Below are 17,446 nucleotides of genomic sequence, written 5' to 3'. Positions count from 1 at the left end.
GAGGGCTAATAATTCGTAATGAACAGCCTAGCAAGAGAAATACAATTATGCTGAATGTTCCAGAATGGTCCTTTAATCAATGATACCTATAGCCTCGGGGTATGCCTTGAAATACGAAATGTACCGAAACAGAAACACAAAAATTAATAAGAATAAGCGCAACGCACAAAGAAGGAGGACAGAGGCATGTCAGTGCGGAGTGGCATTGTGTTTGGTGTCAGAGAAGTGCGTGCAAATGTGACTGTGAAACAGGGACTGCGAGGCTGTGGCTCTCAGGTCTGCGGGCAAGGCATTCCAGACAGTAGCGGTGCGGAAGAAAAATGACCTCCCGGCGTGTTTCCCAACCCGTGGCAGAGTGAATGCGAGTTGGCGGCGGCGCCTACGCGTGGGGCAGTATCCCGCTGCTTCAAAAAGTTCTGGTTGGGTGGTGACCAGGTTGCAGCGCCTTGCGACGTTGGAGTAGGCATTATCACGCTCCTCGACAGCCCAGGAAATCTCGTAAGGTCTATCCTGGCGCTTAGGCTCCACACATACCTAGCCAGTTGAGTGCTGCTATCATAGCGCTCATGTCTAAGCGCATAGCGTGGTCATGTGGTTGGAGTGTCGGCTCTTGACCTCTGGCGCCGACATCCCATTCCCAGTGCATGTTTTCAAGGTGCTGCCCGACTTGATGCCTGCCACGTACATCATGTTGCTGGTCCTGCGTGCACCATTCAGTGGGCATAGCGCTGCAACACGGCAATTGCATGGTTAATCAACACGGCAATTGCATGGTAAATCAACGCGGCAATTGCATGGTAAATCAACACGGCGATTGCATGGTAAATCATTACGTTTCGGTTGTAGTACATGTACTTTCTTGTTGTGTCCTGGACAACGAAGTCACGGGCACTCTGTTCTACTGGGTACACTTTGGAGAGTTTCGCTGGAAATACTTCTACCCTTGTTGTCACTTGTTTTGTGGACATCCACGTAGTGACGTCATAATGCCAAAATGCCATATCTTTGGCCTTTCCCCCCATCAAAATGTATGGGATTCGGAGTTACGGATATTTCATAGTTACGGGAACGGAAGTGCCTGGTCCAGGATCGGCCGGATAAACGAGGTATCAGACAGTGTATGCTGTGCTATGTAACTAAGTGCTAGTACATGACGATGATGAGGATGATGATGATGATCACAAAGGCACACAATGAAAACCTTGGGCAAATTCCGTTGTAACTATTACTTAGAGTTTCATGCCTGAACCGATCATCAGACAACGATAGTGGTACTATAGGACATTATAGGAGGCAGCGCTGGTACATGTACATGTACATGTACATGTACATGTATATCTAAGTGGAGAGAGGTGTGATAATAATTATGATAGCGAGAGGAGTAATCGCGTGAATGTATGCAGATGATGATGATCTTGAAGACAGCACACACATACACACACATGCGCACACACACACACACACACACACACACCTTGACCTTGACCTTTGACGCCCATCGCCGGAGGCGATGATAGCAATGCTACGGCAGAAGCCATAGCAACTTGTGCTGGGATTACACCATTCAACAGCTTGCAAGGCTGTAGAATTGACCGTCACTATTCAGCACACACACACATACACACACTACACACACTACACACACTACTGTCTTCAGAACAGGGTTCTTGACCATCTGTTGCCTGGCGTTTTCCTCAAAATGTGCAATCGATCAATAGATCAAGCAAGGCCAAGGCCTTTAGCGACAGCATGACGATTATTGTCTACGTGTATTTCAAAATACCTCAGTCTAAAGATGACATGGGCCAGCTGGTCAGTGGTTTGTGCCATGACAGTGCTCGCCCTCATAGACACGCTATGTGCCACGGACACGTGATTCTCAGCAGGGGTTGGTTGCCAGCAATCTAATTATAATGTACTGTTTGGATATACATGTACATGTACATGTACATGCCATAGTGGCTGGTCCCGACTCGCACGTGTCACTGCGGCTGCCTGGTATGGAATGGTGCGTTACCAAAATGAGGTGGACTCACACGAAAATGCAAATCGTGCGAGGACACACTGTTCGCAGCGTTTAATACTCAAATAAAAATACATCACGTGTATGAGAGAGAAAGAGAGAGAGAGAGAGAGAGAGAGAGAAAGAGAGAGTGAGAGAGAGAGAGAGAAAGAGAGAGAGAGAGAGAGAGAGAGAGAGAGAGAGAGAGAGAGAGAGAGTGAGAGAGAGAGAGAGAGAGAGAGAGAGAGAGAGAGTTTGATGGAAAGAGAGGGATTTTATTACTACTATTCTCCAGGCCAAAGAAATCCGACGCGAAAGCAGAAAGCAGTAGGCCCCCTCTCTCTCTACCCCCCCCCCCCCTCTCCCTCTAGTTCTAGCCATTGGCGGATACATGTATGCTCGAAAAATTGGAAATGTCTGCTCGAAAAGCAGTGAGATTGGCAGACTATAATTATCAACCATAATATTGTATATCATGGCAATCACTTCCTTTCTCCATTTCTTTACCCGCATACAACCTACCAGCGATAGTGTCTAACCCTGCCAATGTTTCTGGCGTCATTTTCCGCCAAGGACTACCTGGCTAGCCGGCTCAAGGATGCGTTTTGGGAACGTACATGTGTACATTATTGTCCATGCACATAGTATTACGGGTGTGACCATCAGGAGATATCCATGTGTAGCACCCATCTGGCTGCGAGCTTGTGCGTGACGTGATGTTTGGTGTCGTGGATGGTAAGAGAAAGCGTGGTCGTCCGAAGATTTCCTTTGCTGACAATATCGTTTCGTGGACTGGTATGTCTCTGCATGAGAATTGCCAGTTGGCATCTGACAGAGATGCCTGGCAGTCACACTCTGCATCTACTGCTTACACAGCTGCATAATGCCGTTTATTATTATTATTATTTAAATTTTACTATTATTATTTTTTCGGCAACGCAGATGATGATGATGATGATGATGATGACATAGTATTATAATTACATGTATAACCCAATACTAGTTCCCAATACTAGTTCAATACCAGTATTAGATAAACCTTGTTATAGTTGACTGGAGACAGAAGCGGACTTGGCTTATTTTCAGTGTATTCTCATGCATTGTTCTTTGGCCTTTGTACGCGTGCTGTGGTATTATTATTATTATTATATATCTCTTTCCCTCAAAACCAGTCAATATTATTATTATTATTATTATTTATTGTTATAGTTCACACATGTTGTTAGTTGTTTCACGCTGTCAAACTAACAATTATAATGATTGTACAGTCATGTACATGACATACATTAATTTTGTATTTGTAGGTGTGCATGAGTCATGATGTACATGTACATGTGCAATCATGATTGTACTAAATGGAAAGGCGACGCTCTTTTTTCAATTAGCGGGCCGGGGCGGAATACTATTTTTTTTAATTAGTTATTTCGACTACTATCATTTTTGTCTTGGTCAGTTTAGTTGGAACTCGCGGAATACTGTCTTTGGCTGCTACTGTGGCGACGACGTGTATAATGTACATGCATATGCAGGTGCATAGAGTTTCCCCTACTACGTGGGTAGTGTAGGCTACGCAGCCCTCACCATAAATATGGGGAATGACACTTACTTGCGATCATACACGACCAGAAAGACAGTAGTGTGACTGCTGTCCCTTTGTCTGCCACAGTCACAGTGCCAGTACACTGTACAGTATAATGTGTCCCTACCAGTAGAACTACTACTGTGCTACTACCGTGCTACTAAAGTTAGTACCCCTGCTCTGCGTGCGAATCCTTGTTTCTGGCCGGTCGTTCACAACAAACACGTTCCTTCCATCGCGAGTTGTCTGCTAGTGGTATGTCTATGGCAGGCATTGGACAGCAGGACACAAAGGTGTGTCAGTCCACTATGGATAGTTCTCACAACTTCTCACCGACTTCTATTCCGCACCGTCAGTCCGTCATACAAACGTAGGCCGGTGTCATCTCTGTTGTGTGTGAATGAACCTGCGCAGTCATAGCTTGTTTTTCTATGACTGTATTGTATTCATGTACATCTACCCTCAGGCCTCAGTATCTCCTACAGTACTATCTCTAGCGTGGCCTTAGCGCTAGGTGACAGCAGACAGGGGCAGTCGTGTGATGTTTGTTTCAGTCTGCGCGGATCGAGCACATTTCAATCGCTTTTCTTGGACTGTCAACCTTGGTCAACCAGACCCTTGTCAACGTCTGGCGTCTCACGCACGGGGGCGCACGGGCAGTCCGAAAGTGCGACCACGACTCGGCCCAGGCGCCAAGGCAAGACTGCAGTGGTAGACCTACTGTAGTACTCGCTGGTACTGGCCTGGTAGATCTACACACTAGGCTACAGACTGTACAGTGCACGAACTGCCCGTGTATGGTATGACTCTGTTTTATCATCGATCGATGCCGGCCTGGCCTGGCCATATTCGTGACTGGTTGACTGGTGAGTGGTGTGCGTCCAACTAACTTACTACTAGCACTTCTATCAGTGCAGAGTTTGATTTAGATAGTCGCTTTAACCCTTTAAGAGCCGCCCCATACTTGAATGCGTCGTAAACGACGCATTCAAATGCAAAACTTCAACAGATCGTAACTCAGTCCAATCTCGCTCAAATGCAGTGATCGAAATATCCAGGGCGAAGAGAAAACGCTCACCTGTCGGGAGAAACAATCCGCGAAGCGCTGCGAGCAACGGTTCTCGAGATATATCACTCGTAAATTGAGCCGCGATCGCGGCAATTTCAAAAGCGCGCAGTGCGACTTTAGTATTGAGAATTTTGAGACTTTTCGTCACGCTGGTTTACTCGGATTTGCACGGGTTTCACTGTTGATATTGTCAAGAGTACACAGCGAAAAAATTGGAACTCCACGATCGAGTAAAATGAAATATCTGGAGCGGGACGCAATTGGACGCATTTGGGGCATTTTTCGTACTGTCGCTGCGATCTAGCGCTGGATAGACGGTGTGCTGGCTATCATGATCAACCTCATTCTCTTCCTCTCGCGGAGACCTTTCCAGGAAGCCCTAGATTGTGAGGATTGAGTGAGTAGAACTGAAGCTATGATCCAAGGAACACGAAAAAATGCAGAATTTTGAAATTTTCCTGTGGCTCTTAAAGGGTTAATACAATCATCATGTAGATCTACATGAGTCATGACTACTGTCGCTGAGTACTGAATTTCTATGCACATCGCGTAGATCTACGATAGTCTAGACCAGGACCAGGGAGTCGTAAAAGCTTTTACGACTCCCTGGTCCTGGTCTAGACTACAGACGTGGGCATGGGAGGGGCAGTCACTCAGTAGCTTTGCATGTCCATGGCATGGGAATATGGAGCGATGAATCCGATGGTGGTAATATTACTACATGTACTAATAATTATAAGACAAGTCGAAGATTCAAGTATAAAAGAGGACACAAAACACGTGACTGTCATCTTTGATCTACATGTACGTGGTCTACATAATCATTGCAATCTGGCCATTCACATCCTCACTGAGAGTTATGTGAGATTATCATGCACCAACCATGCATTGGCATTGACAACCAACCACAAACGAGTTACGTTGCACGCACTCAAAACTGACAAAAGTCCAATGCACTCCAGTACGGCAGTAGGCACCCCTCCAGTAGTGGTGGCGAGTGGCAGGCAGCTGCACCTGCGTGTGACTGTGAGCCGGAGTGTGGCTGTGAACGTGAGCGACTGAGCTGAGCGTGCTGACATCTAGTACTCAGTACTAGTAGACCTACTTCTTTGTTATCAGATTCTTGTTTTTGGTGGTCACGCTTCGCATCAGCTGATGTCGGGCTGCCGAAGCGGACCCAGCGCCGAACCGGAGTTTCGCATTTTTTCTGTTCATTTTCCGTAGATGTATGTCTACGCGTGTGAACTGACTTGAGTGTGTGTGTCTAGGGTTCGGAAAACATTGGGCTGATCGGCACATCCTGTACGTCGTCACATCCGTAGTTCCTGAATGAATTCTTCGTGTAGAGTTGCCTTCTCTATGCTTTACAAACCCTAGAAGTTTACGACGTCTGTTGACTTACTGAACTGCTACATATCCAACCATGGCGAGCTCTGTGCGTAAAGACTCTCGCCTCAGAATGATTCAGGCCGCTCGCAAACCGAGCCTCAGCACGCGAGTGTCCGTGATGAAGAAAGCCTCAACGGTGGCTGTAGGTGGTCGCCCTCTGCAGCAGCGCATGTCCATGGGTCCGCGGACGTCGCGCGCTATTTCTCGTATCGCCATACCCAGACGGGAAAGTCGCATCACCAGAGGTGAGGTTGTATGGCTGTTGTTTTGTTGAACTAAAAACCCACGCGTGTAACCAGGTAACACTTGGTGCTGGTGCTCGCAGTCCATGTGTACTGCGACTACTACTAGTACTAGTATCGCATTATCCGGCCTGGAGATATAAACGGAGGTCGATTGCTACCATCTATCGATTATTTGTCCGGTACTAAGTTTTACGTCTGCGCGCATAGATTCTTCGCTTGTTACTGATTCTTCAATGTCCTTGTTATTTTGTCCACACTTGTACTTGTCAGTCTAGTTCAGTAGTTGTTCGGAATATTCATGGGGGTCATGTACCTACATGGCTGTACTGGTACACTCCGTGACCTGGTCTGGAACAAGATGGAGGTGTGACAGTGATGAGCAGGGCCTGCTGGAGAGCCGGGTCAGCCGGGTCACGCGCCCGGCTGGGGAACTGTACGACCTGGCTGAACAGATAACACCGGGTCCAGTCTGACCCGGCTGAAAAATGTCTCAAACTGACAATGGATTCCTAAAATACCGGTATTTTACGACTCGCGGACCCCATCTGTTGCAAATCTAGCGCAACCGTACACACTACAGTCTACAAGCGACAGAAACTCGGCTAGGGTCAACTGGGGTCAACTGGTTCGAGCGCGATCTAGCCAGGGGCGAGCAGGAAGTAAGGACATTCAAAGTCGATGGGGCAGGCAGTCAAAAGCGTAACTTTGGCTATAGCTTTTGACACAGTTGCAAGCTTTCAGCCGACTGGTGATTTGGACGATGGAGCCCACAGCGAAGAGAAAAAGAACTCACGCTTTCCAAGACTCTTGGAAGAAAGGTCGACCCTGGCTGGATTACGACCATGCCGCGCCAGTCTATCCATGTCATGCGCTTTGTGCAAGACGCATATCTAAAGGAAGACGAGCGGCGGTGGATTACGTCGCGATGTTCTCTAAAATTTCCGATTTCCGGGTAATAAATTCGCCTTTCTGTTTTCCTGCGTTTTGAGCAGCCTTTTTGGTTGTTTCTGCCGGATGATCTTACCCGGCTTGATCCGGCTGGCCTGCATGCGCCAGGTACACTCTGACCGGGCTGTGTTGAATGTCTAGAGCAGGCCCTGATGAGGTGTAGACAAGAAAGTCTCAGCTGCCTTTGTTTGGGTTTCGGCTATCGTGGCCCAGATCACCCGCGCGCTGTTGCCGTTCTGAGTTATCCGATGGTATGAACCATGCAGGCATGCTGCCTCTCTTTTGACCATCCGATTGCTCAAGTGCCGCTTCTTAGAAGTGCTGGCCTCTTTTGTGAATGTTCTTCGTATTCTATTCCTATTGGGTACCCAAACATCTCCATCGCATGTGCTATTGAAAATGAAAACAATGCATCCTGCAAGGTTGAAGCGATCGATCGAGTGACATCCTTTTTGTAGACCTACGGGAATTTTTATCGTTGCTTGGGTAAAATGGCCCTGTGCAGTGTGCTCGAGGTAGTGGGTGTACAAACTGGGAGAGTGAACGAGTTGCTTTCCGGTTGCCTTGTTTACCTGCGCGTGTTTAGCCTGTGGCTGTGTACGCTCTTCGAGAGGTGTGGCAAAATCACAAATTTATTATTTTTTGTATATCCTTCAGAAGTGTGTCCCCTGCCAGTTGGTAGCGACAGCTGCTCTTCTTCGCGCTTTACTGCTTCTGGTACACAGTTGTGAGTCAGTTGATGGGGACCTCTCCTCCGAGCTATTCATTTGTCCATGGCTGTTCAATATCGTAGGCGTAATCATTTAGGCCTGAACGAGAATATTTAAAATGGTTTTCAGGTCGTCGGTAACCTCCAACCTGAAAACCATTTCTAGCCAGTTGTTGCGTGCAGGATTGTTTTACTTATCTTGTTAGGTGGGTGAGTGAATCTCGTTGTGCACTGCAACTCACGTTTCTCTTGTTTATACTAGGCGGCAGGATCACACGTGCATTGTGTGTTGCTACTGCTACCATGCGTAAATCTATCTTGTACCTGTAGACTGTATTCAGAAGGAGTGTACTGTCATCAAATACTAGTAGACACGGATCAATCAATCAGGACCACGTAAAATCGCCTTCCAAGCATCCTTGCATTCCACGTGGCTACTGTCAGTAGTTCCCGAAAAAAATTTAAAAGCAATTTTAGTTGAATAAAGGAAGGACACAATGTTACGAGTTGTGACCAACTGTCCACCAATTATGTAACCAGACAATGTACAGTAAGCAAATGGGACAACAGGCAATTTTAGCTAGCCATATTCACGGCCGCATCACCTGACGTGCGGAAGAACACGTGAAGCGGAGACGCTAGCATCGCCTGGCCACTGAAGAAAGTTCAACTCCATCCTGTACGAAATCGATCTCCATCCGAAAATAATTTCTGCCAGCAAAGCCACCAATGTCCGGCTCTAGCAAGACAGTGCTGGTGTGTGCTGCAACGATAGCTCAATGATCACAGCTGTGTCTTAAGGTTTCATGTTTCCTAATGCAGAGATATGTATTGTTCTCACACAAAAATTCAACAGCCTGCAAAGCATGCATCACCCTGGCAAACACAGTTATGTTCAAACTGCATGAAGCTCCCATACATCACCCTGGCAACCACAGTTATGTTCAAACTGCATGAAGCTCCCATACATCACCCTGGCAAACACAGTTATGTTCAAACTGCATGAAGCTCCCATACATCACCCTGGCAACCACAGTTATGTTCCAACTGCATGAAGCTTCCATACATCACCCTGGCAACCACAGTTATGTTCCAACTGCATGAAGCTCCCATGCATCACCCTGGCAACCACAGTTATGTTCCAACTGCATGAAGCTTCCATACATCACCCTGGCAACCACAGTTATGTTCAAACTGCATGAAGCTTCCATACATCACCCTGGCAACCACAGTTATGTTCCAACTGCATGAAGCTTCCATACATCACCCTGGCAACCACAGTTATGTTCCAACTGCATGAAGCTTCCATACATCACCCTGGCAACCACAGTTATGTTCAAACTGCATGAAGCTCCCATACATCACCCTGGCAACCACAGTTATGTTCCAACTGCATGAAGCTTCCATACATCACCCTGGCAACCACAGTTATGTTCCAACTGCATGAAGCTTCCATACATCACCCTGGCAACCACAGTTATGTTCCAACTGCATGAAGCTTCCATACATCACCCTGGCAACCACAGTTATGTTCAAACTGCATGAAGCTCCCAGAGATACTACATGTAGGTTCCTTTCTTTCTTGACTTCTGTCCGCGCCAGTCACAGAAACTCGTGTCGATGCATCGAGTGAACCGATGTGCTAAGTATGATATTCGTATTATTGTCATTGAGTAAACCAAGATGCTATGTGTACATGTGCATCCGTACATTTGCGCAAGCAACATTTACTTTTCAAATAGAAGTGCAAGTTTTTTGTTGTTGTTATAATTATTGTTTAGTACGTGAACTGCACCGTAAAAATATACTGTCCCGAATGATCTATTGTATGTTTGGAGCATGACCATCGAAAATGTTAGCAAAATCGGAAGAAAGGTATTCTGTAGTTCAAGAAAGTGGATTGGTGATTGCCAGCATCACCTGATTTCTGGTGATTTCCGCGATGCTATGCAGGGGAACAACACAGAATGTTTGCATCATCTGTAATGAAGGTGTTGGGCTGAGAACTTGGCCAATGCAAAATTGAATTATGTACCCCACTATCATGAACATGCAGTACTGAAGTGTTTGGACTGAACAAGGGTATCCTAAGTATGATCGTTTGTATGTAGACTCAAACCACCCTCTTGTTTTGCAGCAATTATCACCCATTGAATACCCACACCCCTGTCAGTCCCAGAAAAATCAGATTTCAAGTGCTATCTTGTTTAGTGATGTTGCACTCCTTGGTGCACGGCTGCTGTAGATGCAGTACTTTAGGGAAAGCCCGTTTTACTCATTGTAACATTGCCATTGTGTGACTGCCAGTCCCCTTAGCTCCCTACTTGATCGCCTGGGGCTGATGTGCGGGCATGAGTATAGGCTGATGGCAGGAACGAGCACTTGTAGGTGGTACCAAAATATTTCAAGTTCTGCACAAGTGGCATGCATTAGCGCTTCTGGCATCAAGTCGGGAAACATGGTTTCTTTAGCTTTTCCTTGTTGTGACCAACGCCTGTGACCTCCGGGTATGCTCACTCTAGCGGTCTCTGTGTTCACAATGATATTAGCACAGGTATGTGTATGTGGGGTTTGTAACCTAGACCAGTGCTAACAGGATACAGTGGTCTAGCTGAGGGTATCTCATCCAACCATATGTGGACCTTAGAAGCTCCTTGCCATGGCTCGGTCTTCTATACTGCTCCGGCGGTCGCAATGTATTCCATTCTTTATGGTTGAAGTAGATATGTATGCACGCATCATGCTTCATAGAGCACGATTGTGAGAACCTGCAGCCAGCCTGTGAAATGCTGAACAGGCGAGTTGAGGGCAGCGATTTGTAGAGTGTTGCATCATTCCCACTTTCCTTTAACAGCTTCTGTTAGAAAAGTTCACTCGGCTCCTTGTATGCGTGAAGGTTATCAAGCTTGGATTCTATCCTTGCACCGAAACAATTCCTGTCAGGCTAGAACAAGGACTACTTCAATGAATCAGGAACAAAATACTGATATGAAGTCTTGATAAAATTATTAGTAGCGTGCGTTGAAACATGGCACCCGACTGCCGTTCCCTGTCCATCTCAAGACCACAACTTCACAGCTCTGCCACTAAACTGCTTCTGTGCGGCTACTGGAAGCAACAGCATAGGGTGATCATCGGCGCTCGTGGAGTGTTGGGACAGAGGACACAGCTGTGCAGCAATGGTGGGGTGTGATTGTGTGCAAATGTATCCGTTTTGCATTTGTGTGTGTGTGTGTGTGTGTGTGTGTGTGTGTGTGTGTGTGTGTGTGTGTGTGTGTGTGTGTGTGTGTGTGTGTGTGTGTGTGTGTGTGTGTGTGTGTGTGTGTGTGTGTGTGTGTGTGTGACTGTGTGCGTTGTTCCTGGTGTTGTCAAACCTCACGAGGTGTTCTATAGAGTCACAAGAGCCCGTAGACCACGGGCAGACATATGGTGTTTGGAAATAGGCGAAGTTGTGCACCGAACGAAGAGTGCTGAGCCCAGTGAGATGGAGCCCATACACGCAGCAGGGAGAGAGGAGCTTATAGCTACAACCCTTCTGGTTTTATGCTCTGGGAGATCTTCAGGCTAACTATACATTGCCTCGCCTCTCTCCTTTCTGAGCGTTGTGTCGTAAACAGCGGAATTCAATTTTCTAAACTTATGTCCATGTCCAGAAAAGAAAAAGGACCAAGGAACTACAAGTTATGTAGAGAGCGTGTGTGGGCAGGCGTGTGTTTACCGCCATATTGCCAGATGTGTCTTTACCACCATATGTATCAACCTTATGTAATCATGCTATAATTCTATTGTCCACTAACACCACCGGCTACTAAACAATCAGGTCATGTGATAAGTCCATTTATGGAAGTCCGGTCGATTGACCGGGGCTGGAGCCCTCAGGGCGTACTGAACGCTGCGTGCAGGGTGCACACTCATGTTGATCCGATGCGACCAGCGAGCTGCAGCGCATAAAATGCATGTGTGTACAGTCCATTCATAAAAAGATGGGCTCTGGCTCTGGCGAGCTCCCGTATTTGGCGTTCATCGTACACAGTGCAGTGCTGCGAAATTTGAAATTTGAAAAAGGGTCCAAAAAGGGTACCCGAACTGGGGTTCGAACCGCACAATGCACTGTTGCAGACGGGGTCAAACGGCCTGGATTTTTATGGTTTTTCCCAATTCAATGCTTTGGGGGCAAAACCTGGCCGAAATCCTATTCTTGTTATGGCTTGCTTTTTGGAGAAAAAAACTTCAGAAACATAATTGGAAGAGGATTCCATAGAGGATTGCAGAAAAAAATTCTAAAAAAACTCAACGTTTGACCCATTTATGGCCAAAAGCTAGAAGTTCATATTTTTCTGAATGGACTGTAGATCTACCGCTTATCCACGGCTGCACGGCCAGCGCCCTGGCGCCGCTAGACGTGCGGCCGGATTTCCACGTCCACAACAGTACATGCACATGCATGTTAAACCTTGCTACATGATAGAGACCAGGATGATCTCAGCAGCTCATGTTATTGTTGATAGGTAACAGGTAGCTATGTCATTATCCGTGGCAGACTCTCTGCTAGTGTTGTACAAATCCTCCTACTATTCTCTCTCTCATGTTGCCCCGAGATCTGTCGGTGCATAGTGATCTGATGCTCATCATTCGCTCCCTTGTCACTGGACAGTTCGTTTGGTTTTGCGAATTCAAATAAGAAAAACCACAACAACGATAGACCTGTGTTCACTGTGTGTTTTGTGTACAGAGAACAAAGCCGAGCCGGGAGGTGTGGACGCACTCGTCAAGGCCATTCGCTGTTTCCCTAGCAACGAAGGTCTGATAAGAGAGTGCTGCGGTGCTCTCGCATCATACTCACCCAGCAGTAAGTGTCCGGGTTTGAATATTTGATTTCACTTTGGATGTGATCTGGGTTCCGGCGGCACTTCTTAGTGGCAATGCCCATTGGGTTAGTTTCCATAGCAACTTCGTCATACTGGTGTCAGCTTTAGTATGAATGGGTGGGTTACCAAATCTGTCAGCATTGGACTGCGTCAATACATGTTTTAGTTTCCATTCGATTTTCTTACCTTCTGTAGATGTTGCGTTCACCTCTAGTTACCATGGCAGTGCTATTGAAATTAATCAGACTCTCATTCTACACTGTAGTCACAGAGCACCCTGAATCTCCATTGTGAGAAGATGCAGGCTCTGTTTCTGGAACGGAGATGCGTTGGGCTGAGTCACATGTGTATAAGATGTCTCTGTCCGCATGAACATTGAGCACTCTCCCAAGCTGGAGGACTCTCAATTGGAGAGTCTAGTTCTATATATATAGTATGGTAGAGGATAGGTCATTGCCGTTGGAAATAGCTAGTCTTCTAGTATGGTGATTCCACGGGTATTAATCATTTCCTGACTAATACAAGAAGTTGAAAATCATGGAATACCCGTGGATGATTTAACTCGGATACTGAGCCAGTAAGAAATGTAAAATAGAAGAAAAACTCGGGGGAACGAATTATGAAGCAACTATCCGCAACTGAAACAAGACCATAAGCAGTCAGAAAGTGTTATAACAGGGCACACAACTGACAGGTTACGGAGGCATTCAACGACCTGAGACTTAGCTCTAACACATCTCCATTGCTCAAACCAACAGCCTTCCAACTTGGAAGGTTCAAGGTTAGGTAAGCCCGAAGAGCGGAAGCTTTGGTCCTACCTAACCGTGAACCTTCCAGGTTGGAAGGCTGTTGGTTTGAGCAATGGAGATGTGTTAGAGCTAGATCTCAGATTTTTGGATGTCTCTATAGCCTGTCAGTTGTGTGCCCTGTTATCGCACTTTCTGACTGCTTATTGTCTTGTTACAGTCGTGGATTGTTGATTCATAACTCATTCCCTAGTGTTTTTCTTCAATTTTCACATATCCGTGCATGGTTACAACTTATAACCAAAACATTCACGGTTCCCCGGCTCAAATGCAGCTACTAAAGCGGTGGGAGCTGAGTGGATCAGCCCACTAGGAAAGTGATGAAGACCGAAAACCCCATTCTCTGCATCCATCGCAAGCTGTTGCGCAATGCACGATAACATCAAAATTGGTAAGGGGCTTTGCACTATCCATGTAAGGCAGTAGGAGTCATTATTCCGCCGTATTCTTTGCAAAAATGTTGTTGTCTGCGTGTCTATGCGTGTGTGCATGCATATGAGTGTGCGTGTGTGCATGAGAGAGTGTGTGTGTGTCTGTGTCTGTGTGCGCGCGTGTTTTCCGTCTGCTGGTCACCCTATGCAATGTCCTAGTTCTCTCAGAATGGGAGTCGGTGCGGACGGACGCCATTGAGGTTCTATCCAACGCCATGACAACATTCTCCAGCAAGGATGACCTGATACTGGCAATAGTGGACGCGTTGATACATCTTGTCACGCTGGAAGAAGGTAACTGTCTTGCCGTTTTCCATGGCTGAGGACCCTGCTCTATTGTCTATTGCCATTTGCCTTTCAGCACCAACACTCGGCAGCTTGACGTTCTCAGTGTTGGTTTTGTTGGTTTTCCGAATAGCAAATGGACGTTGATCAAGAAAAGACTGTGATGTGTGAGGATATCCTGTGCACCGGTCATGTCCGCAGGTCTCTTTCTGTTTGTTTTTTGAATGAGTTTGGACTGGTTTGTATCATTGTGACAAGAGCTTTCCCATGAGCCCAAGATCGTCAAAGTCGGTGCTGCGGTAGAACAGGTGTTGTAGTGGAAACATGAACGAGAGTGACTGTAGTGTCACCTATTACTTGCCGTCATTCGACCAATGGATTTCCAAAGTCCTAGGAGGTTATGCGTGTTCAGTCCCTACCTGGTAACCCGGAGTTCTTGGACTTGTAGCTGTCAAACTCAAAAACCATGGCAGTACGATCATGACATGTTCAGCAGTTGTTTCCCCAGTTGCCCTGAAATTGTTTCTTTGCATACCAATGTGTGTCTGTGTCTGTGAATGTTGTGTGTACTTCACAGAAAGTCCCGAGAATATCTGCAACCTGCTCGTGAAGAAGGACATTGTGCGCCGATGCTTGGTTACCATGGAAGCAAACAGCAGCAATGTGGCCATGCACATCTCCTGTTTGAGATTGATCGGCTTTGCAGCGCTGTCTGGTGAGAACTCCACCAGTGTTCGCGGTGCTTGGTGCCAGCCGGGTTCAGTCGAGATTATTGTGGGTCATGGGATTTTGTCAGCTGTTTTGCAAGCTGACCTGCTTTCAGTTCATCGCTATTGCTTCTCTCTGTGGGCTGCTCTGATTTCGCTTCACTTCTGTTCTTCTTATCTTTGGGTTAGTCGTGTATGATTCGTGTTGACACACAAGAAGTATATGTACACGAAAGTGGCATTATGTTCTATGATTCACCTTGCTGACTATATTCGTGCACTTTCTTGCTGCTGTAGATGCGGTAACCGTCGACATCTGCAGCGCCGGTGCTCTGGACGCAACGCTAAAGTCCATGGAAGTGTTCTCCAGCAACAGTGAAGTCCAGAGCAATGCCTGCCTGGTGTTGGGAAACCTTTGCGTCAATGGTCAGTCAGCAACGAGTTACGTCATTTTGTCTGAACATGAACAATGTTCTCTCCAGTCTACTGTTACATTCAGAACATCATGCAGATTGCGCCAAACGTTGGAGCTCACTCTTCCTCATAACTGACTATAGCCTAGAGCACATGAGGAGAATGGCGTGACGTTTGCAGCAGCCACATTTTTCTAAAAGTACTGCCGAAGTCGCGGCATCTCAGTTCGTAGTGCAGACTGCATATTTCAGTTTTTAATGAGTGCTTTCTTTTCTGTGTGACTGTGCATCTGTGTGGCTGTGTGACTGTATGACTGCTCATCTGTGTGGCTGTGCATCTGTGTGGCTGTGTTACTGTGTGACTGCTCATCTGTGTGGCTGTGCATCTGTGTGACTGTGCATCCGTGTGACTGTGCATCTGTGTGGCTGTGCATCCGTGTGACTGTGCATCCGTGTGACTGTGCATCTGTGTGACTATATGACTGTGTGACTGTGTGGCTATATGGGCCGCAGTCAGCTAAAACATGTCTTTGGGGTTTCGTAATTTTTCCAGACATGACGGAATGAAGAATTGTTTCTGTCGAGCACGTTCACTCTGTGATTCATTCATCAACCATTGGCGTGAGCGTCTTGTCGACTATGGTCTCACACTTACTACCCGGTCTAGTCCAAGCAGCTGGCGAGCAAAGTGACATTTTTTCTGGAATGCATTTGTTCACCCTAAGACATGTTTTGGCTGGCTGTGGCCCATATGACTGTGTGGCTGTGCATCTGTGTGGCTATATGACTGTGCATCTGTGTGACTGTGTGACATGTGTCTGTGTGGCTGTTGTGTCTTTGTGACTATATGACTGTGTAACTGTGTGACTGTGTGGCTAGACGATGTTGCCGAGCAGGCTGACAAGAAAGGCGCGTCGTCTCGCATCCTGAACGCCATCTCCCAGAACCGCGACAACACAGAGCTGCTGGACAGCGCTTGCCGTGCGCTCGGATCTCTGGCCATGAACCGTATGTTACTATATTGTTGTAGACACTGCACATACTGCACATACTGTCACTGCTGCCGCTGCTCCCTGTTGTTGGAATTGCTTTATACAGGAAAACGTAGTGTAAGCGACCTCTGGGTTTAGCGACCACCTGCTCTTAACGACCGTTTTTCCATGCACCGACAGTTCTATACAGACACTGTGGGACCTGGTTCTAAAGACCACCTGGCTTTAACGACCGCTTTTGCTTGCACTGTCCGTGGGGTGGTCGCTTAAACCAGGTTTAACTGTAATAGAATTATAAACGGGCCGAAAGCTGCTGCTTCCCCTTTAGGTACAATGTACAGTCAAACCTGTGACTAACGACCACCCCTTGGGGCCAGAGAATGCGGTCTTTACTGGCAGGTGGTCCTTAGTTAGAGGTTTGCACCGCACAACCATATTATGTGAATGGGAGACCGTCCGTGCGTCCGTGCCTGGCAAAGTGTTCTCTAGCACCCAGCTGGTCGCTAGTCACGGTGGTCTTTTAGTTACAGATTTTACTGTATGTGCGTTTTTAGTTCATCAATATTCTTTTAAAAAACCTTATTGTGATGGTGCTTGGAGTGATGAGTTGTTCATTATTATTATTATTATCAAATTTTTGATAGGGCAATCCCCACAGGCCTAAGGCCTTCTTACAGGGTACCCTTACAATAGAGCAAGGAGTGCTAGTCAGCTCGGGACCTTTCCGATTCACTGTTTTACTATCTTCATGCTTTTTGTAGCCTGGTGTTATACATACTGACGTATACAATACAGGTCAGCTCGGTGAGGATTTGTACTGACGTTACGACACATCTCATGGGCGTGTGTATTCACGTGCGTGTGTGTGTATATGTGTATGTGTGTGTGTGTATGTGTATGCGTGTGTATATATGTGTATGTGTGCTGCAATCCTCGATTGGCTAGGGTACCCCGTAAGGAGACTATAGGTTTGTGGGGACTGCCCTAGAGAAATATGAATAAA

General features: G+C 46.7%; 1 protein-coding gene across 1 annotated transcript in view; it reads left to right on the top strand.

Annotated features, from left to right (window-relative positions):
* Positions 1–5,813: 5,813 nt before the first annotated feature.
* The window catches only part of LOC135812313 (uncharacterized), a 31,897-nt gene continuing 20,264 nt past the window's right edge, over positions 5,814–17,446 (top strand). Inside the window, exons 1-6 of the mRNA XM_065325693.1 lie at positions 5,814–6,284; positions 12,674–12,790; positions 14,206–14,340; positions 14,909–15,046; positions 15,336–15,464; positions 16,331–16,459. Coding sequence (XP_065181765.1) covers positions 6,074–6,284; positions 12,674–12,790; positions 14,206–14,340; positions 14,909–15,046; positions 15,336–15,464; positions 16,331–16,459 — 859 coding nt within the window. The 5' untranslated portion in view covers positions 5,814–6,073. The remainder of the gene's footprint in view (positions 6,285–12,673; positions 12,791–14,205; positions 14,341–14,908; positions 15,047–15,335; positions 15,465–16,330; positions 16,460–17,446) is intronic.

The sequence above is a fragment of the Sycon ciliatum genome, chromosome 3, assembly GCF_964019385.1.
Source record: "Sycon ciliatum chromosome 3, ocSycCili1.1, whole genome shotgun sequence".
Taxonomy (NCBI): Eukaryota; Metazoa; Porifera; class Calcarea; order Leucosolenida; family Sycettidae; genus Sycon; species Sycon ciliatum.
This window is presented reverse-complemented; position numbering and strand designations above follow the sequence as displayed.